Raw genomic sequence first — 5,389 nt, 5'->3', positions numbered from 1 at the left:
CGAGAAAAAAGGGAGAACTAATATTTAGAGTAATCTTTGAGAGCGGGATGTGATTTATCGTCGATCGATTGTTCATCCCTTACGCGCCCTTTCCCTTCCCTTCCTCATCCCTCGTCAGAGGAGGACCTCCACCCTTATCTAAAAGCCTCGACAGTTATAAGGTTTCATCGAACAGCAGCAGCTTCGTTGTGTTACGTGCTGCAAGAAATTGCTGTTCCCTTCGAAAGTACGCGTTACCTTAAAGTGCCTCTAATGCGATCTAGTTTATCACTTGTGACGTGGAAAAGTCTGTTATCCTTCAATTTTTATTTCGCCTTTCTACCAACGAGTTCCTCATCCCGACGCTCTCCATCCTCGGTAAAAATATCATCTCTCCTTATTTTTTTTTTCTTTTTCTTTTTCGTTTCATACCAATTTTTTTTCCGAAAGACACTCGAAAAACAATGACTTTTCGTAAGATTAATTTTTCAAACTATGGAAAATATAATAAACACAGCGGTCTATACGTGGAATATATAATATCATGAGAATCGTGTGAAAGGAGCTATGCTTTTACAAAACCAGTAAGAACGGTATCGCGTTGTTCATATATTTTACAGTTTCTCCTAGCACGTATCCTTTTTTCCTTCTTTCCTCCCCCTCTTTCGTCGCTTTACGTCTCAGTGGTTTTCAAATTTATTCTTTTAAGAAACTGCATGCATGTATACGTGGGCGCGCCTTCGTCTTTACGGGATAACAACATTTCTTCTATCTACTTACGTGTTTTTCCATCAAGTTATTTTCTTCGTGCTTACATAGACTTCATTGTAAAACAATAAAGATGTGCTTTTACTATCATCTTCTCATGTATATGCTTGCAAAACACTTTTCTTTTTATTCTCTTTTTTTTATATATATATATATATATATTTAATGTACTATATTTTTATATGTATATATATATATATATATAGGATAGGCCAATAATTTTTATCATCGAAATTATAAGAATCACAGATAGTGTAGATCATTTTATAAATATAAGTTTTGTTAAATAAATTCTTTTTTCTGGGGATATGGTGATGATAATTATTGGACCACCCTGTATATAATATATCGGATAACGATAATAATCGATTAAACGATAAAAATCTGACAGATTTGCTTTTTTTACATCTAAACAAAAAAAAATATGATATAACAATTTGAAATGCATTACCTTATGAATATAAATATTTTTTTTTTTGTTGTATTTTTTGTATGTATATATATATATATATACACATAAAATATATATATATATACACAAACACTCTCATGAAGAAAAAATGTATTTTCCTGCACGAATGGTGCACATTGTACTTTCTTTATCGTTGTACTTCGTTATTTTCATAGAGTTTACGCGCAAGCGAGTGCACGTAAACGTGATTGAGATGATCGAAGAGAGTTTGTTTATGACGATAAGAAAAAAAATGCGGGAAAGAGAGAAGCATTTTACCAGCTCGTAGATTAGATTAAAGATACGTCATCGATATTTCCTCTAAGACCTTTTCTCTTTTTTTTTTCTTCTTTCTTTCTTTCTTTCCTTCTCCTTTTTGAAACCTTTCGTTTCTTTTTTTCTTTTTTTTTTTTTTTTCTTTTCTTTTTTCATTTCTCTCTTTTCTCAGATCGACCTACCCAAAGAAGCTCCAAAAGGTGAAACATCGCAGCATACAAGCATTGAAAAGTCCAATCTATCGAAGAGAACACGCTGGAGACAATGGCTAGCATCGATCTCAGGTTTGGTTATAAGTTTCCTTTTTTTTTTTCACTTTTTCTTTCTGAAATACAAAAAAGAAAAAAGAAAAGAAGTATATACAATGAATTAGAAAAAATCTCTAGGTAGAAAACGAGGCATTTAAATGGAATTATAATTAACAACGATGTATCGAAAATTAGAATACAATGAATTCCTTATTAAGTAAATAAATTCAGAAAATAGATTTGGATGGACTTTATGAATTAGAATAACTTTTTTCTTAGAATAAGAAAAGTGTTCTGAATTTTTTTTCTCTTCTTTTTCTCTTTGAGAGAGGAAAATTAATGTGCTACTACGTTAAACTACGTGAAGAATGAAAAAAATGGAGAATAATTTTATTATTTATTTTAAAGATATTTACATGATACACATTTAAAACAAATGGATCTTTTGAAAATATAAAAATATATATATATATATATATACTTTTTTTTTTATTTGATTCGTTATTTAACGCGGTAATTGTTTTTTACGTCCATTAAAAAATTCAGAGCACACTTTTCCCTCGATCTAAAAGAGGTCATTAAATTTGAAAACCCGTCTGAATATTTCTGTGACTGACTCAGCAGATTCCATCTGTACAAGTTTTTATCAAGATAATTTAGTCGGGCAACGCTAATGCTCGAATGTTAACAGCCTTCATTTAAACGTCTCGCAATCCACACAAGTACAATTATATGACATACGCGTCTAACGGAGTGTCACGCATGGTTATCACGCATGACGTAAACAAGAATTAGATATACGTATAAAAGTGGAAAAATCCTAATGGGAAACGATGAAAATTCGTGATAATTACAGCGACACTATCGATGGTAGCAGTTGGAACGGTTTATGGTTGGACAACGACGAGTCTTTCAAAGTTGATGTCAAAGGACAGCGATGCACCTATGAGGATAACCGAAGACGAATCATCTTGGATCGTATCGTTGACCGTCATTGGTTCGATGATCGGTCCATTTTTGGGTGCCTATCTGGCTGATAGATACGGCCGAAAGAGGTGTCTATTGTTATCTAGCGGATTTTACATCGCCGGCTGGACCATTGTATTTTTTGCAACATCGGTTTCGGCTCTGTACGCTGCCAGAGTTATTTTGGGTATTGGCGTTGGCGTTTCTTACACGACCAATCCAATGTACGTGTCCGAAGTGGCCGATGTAAACATTCGTGGAGCTCTAGGAACATTAATAGCGGTTAACGTCTTCACTGGGTCACTCCTGACCTGTAGCATTGGTCCATGGATCTCTTATCGTACATTGGTCGTCGTACTATTAACAATCCCACTTTTATTCATCCTCACATTCATCTGGTTCCCCGAGAGTCCACATTTTTTAGCTGCTAGAGGTCGCAAAGCCGAAGCTTCGCGATCGTTGGCCTTTTTTAAAGGTATAAGAGATCGCGACGAGGCAAGAAGAGAATTGGAATTAGCTTTGCAAGCTGGCTCGAACGAAGACTCGAGGGATAACAAGATGGTAGGAGACGATCGAATTAACAAAGTTGTCTCTTCTTCCACCTCCTCGGGTGTAACCAACGGTAAAGAAGAAAATGGTCTGAAAACAGTCCTGAATAAAGTTAAACTAATCCTCTTGCCAACAAATAGTCGAGCTCTCTGTATAATCCTTGGTTTGATAGCGGCTCAACAACTAAGCGGTAACTTCAGTACGATACAATATTTAGAAGTATTATTCAATCGTGCCTCGGTAGGCATTGATTCGAACATTGCAACTATATTGGTATTAGCCGTTGGTTTGGTGTCAGGCGCGTGTTCAACCGCAACCGTCGAAGGTGCAGGAAGACGACCATTACTTATATTTTCAACATTAGGCTCATCGATCACATTAGCCATTCTAGCGATATACCTGATGTTGGATGCTAAAAAATTCAACGTATCGTCCGCTAATTTTCTTCCTGTCGTCGTTGTTATACTCTTTCAAGTAGCATTTCAAATAGGATTGGGTACTTTACCTAATGCATTGATCGGTGAACTTTTCCCAACGGAAGTTAAGGGAATAGCAGGTGCCATTGTTACTGTGTTCGACGGTGTCCTTGGTTTTGCAGTGTCTAAACTTTATCAAGTGATCGGCGACATACTCGGTGCTTACGCAGTTTATTATTTCTTTTCTGCTTCCTGCTTATTAGCATTCTTCATGGTGACATTTTTATTACCTGAAACCAAAGGTAGAACCTTTCGTGAGATTCAACGATTATTGGCTGGCAATACGAGAAAGATGTCATCGTCACGTCGTTTCGATGATTTAGAGGAAGGTAAAGCGTGACGGAAGGATCAGCACCGTGGCCATATCTCGTCCCGGTGCGTTCTCAAGCACTTTATAATGATATCGATTATCTTAATAACGATCGATTTCTCCTTTCTTCATGATCATTATTATTTACTACCCACGTATTCGTTCACAAATAAAATTATCTTTGCCAAAAACTATCCGTCTAGTTTTTAATCTATATTACGATTGCAAATGGTGATTGACTGTTATTTATGTATGTATATATATATATATATATATACACATAATTATAATGTAAAGTGTAATATAAGAACTGTCAAAGGCAATTCGAAAAACTATGTTCATATTGCAGAAAGAGAATTTACTCTGTATAGTCTCGATATAGTGATAATGATCAGGAAATAATCTCTCTCTCTCTCTCTCTCTCTCACTCTTAAACGTTGAAACCTAGTATAACGAAATAGCGAAAAACGGAAATTGCCTGTGCGAGGTAGAGAAAGTTTAATTAAATTGTGTCATCTAGGTCGAAGGAAGTGGATATATGAGTTAGAAAGGATAGGTAACTTGGTTCTTTGACTTGTTCCAATGATCGTCGTTAACCGGAAGTCAAGACATCGAAGAAGACGCTTTATCGTACTACGTAACTACTACTTCCTTTTCCTCTTCAGAGATCGCGTCGTTCTTGGTTCGTACGTTTACAAGCGTATATTAAGTTACCTTTGCTAGAGTTCGGTTATTAATAAACGGGACACATCCTTGCACACTAACAACATGTAATTTGTGATTTCAAAGGATAATGAAATCGAATGTATGTATATGTGCATACAATATATACGTAAGTAAGTATATATTCATCGCTTCCCATCTAAAATAATAGTGGCTTTCCTATCGAGTTACCGCTTGTTAATAATACACTATTAATAATATCCAACGTATATATATATATATATTATATATATGTGTATATATACATATACACATTTATCGACGACATTTTAAGTTTTAAGTTGAATAATAAAAGAACATGATTTTACGTTCGCAAGATTAAACGATATTTTAACTAACTTCTCAAAAATTTTCTACTAAATAAATGTTACAAATTTCATTTCCAACGAATATATCTATGTTATACGAATATATCAACGAATATATATATATATATATATATATATATATATAGATATATATAGATATATATAGATATATAGTTACCCGAGATCAAAAGAAATGGTCCGATATCGATCGGATTATGCGATGGTATTAGGTATTTAAAATCCACGGTAACGAGATTCACTGTAACGTCGATTTAAGGATTGGATGTACAATCTCGTGCAAAAGTTCCTTCTTCGAGACATTATATAAAATAACA

The 5,389-nt window shown here is 34.5% G+C and overlaps 1 protein-coding gene across 5 annotated transcripts in view; it reads left to right on the top strand.

Annotated features, from left to right (window-relative positions):
• The window catches only part of LOC118443487 (facilitated trehalose transporter Tret1), an 8,023-nt gene extending 2,983 nt beyond the window's left edge, over window positions 1–5,040 (top strand). For 4 of the 5 annotated variants that reach the window (XM_035870562.2, XM_035870565.2, XM_035870566.2 and 1 more), the window contains exons 2-3: window positions 1,647–1,758; window positions 2,579–5,040. In XM_035870562.2, the coding sequence (XP_035726455.2) occupies window positions 1,647–1,758; window positions 2,579–4,053 (1,587 nt within the window). In that variant the 3' untranslated portion in view covers window positions 4,054–5,040. The remainder of the gene's footprint in view (window positions 1–1,646; window positions 1,759–2,578) is intronic. The other variant, XM_035870560.2, reaches the window with a different exon arrangement.
• The last annotated feature ends 349 nt before the right edge of the window (window positions 5,041–5,389 follow it).

The sequence above is a fragment of the Vespa mandarinia genome, chromosome 17, assembly GCF_050613455.1.
Source record: "Vespa mandarinia isolate Hongniang chromosome 17, ASM5061345v1, whole genome shotgun sequence".
NCBI classification, from domain to species: domain Eukaryota; kingdom Metazoa; phylum Arthropoda; class Insecta; order Hymenoptera; family Vespidae; genus Vespa; species Vespa mandarinia.
Note: the sequence above shows the minus strand (reverse complement) of the source record. Positions and strands in the feature narration are given on the sequence as shown.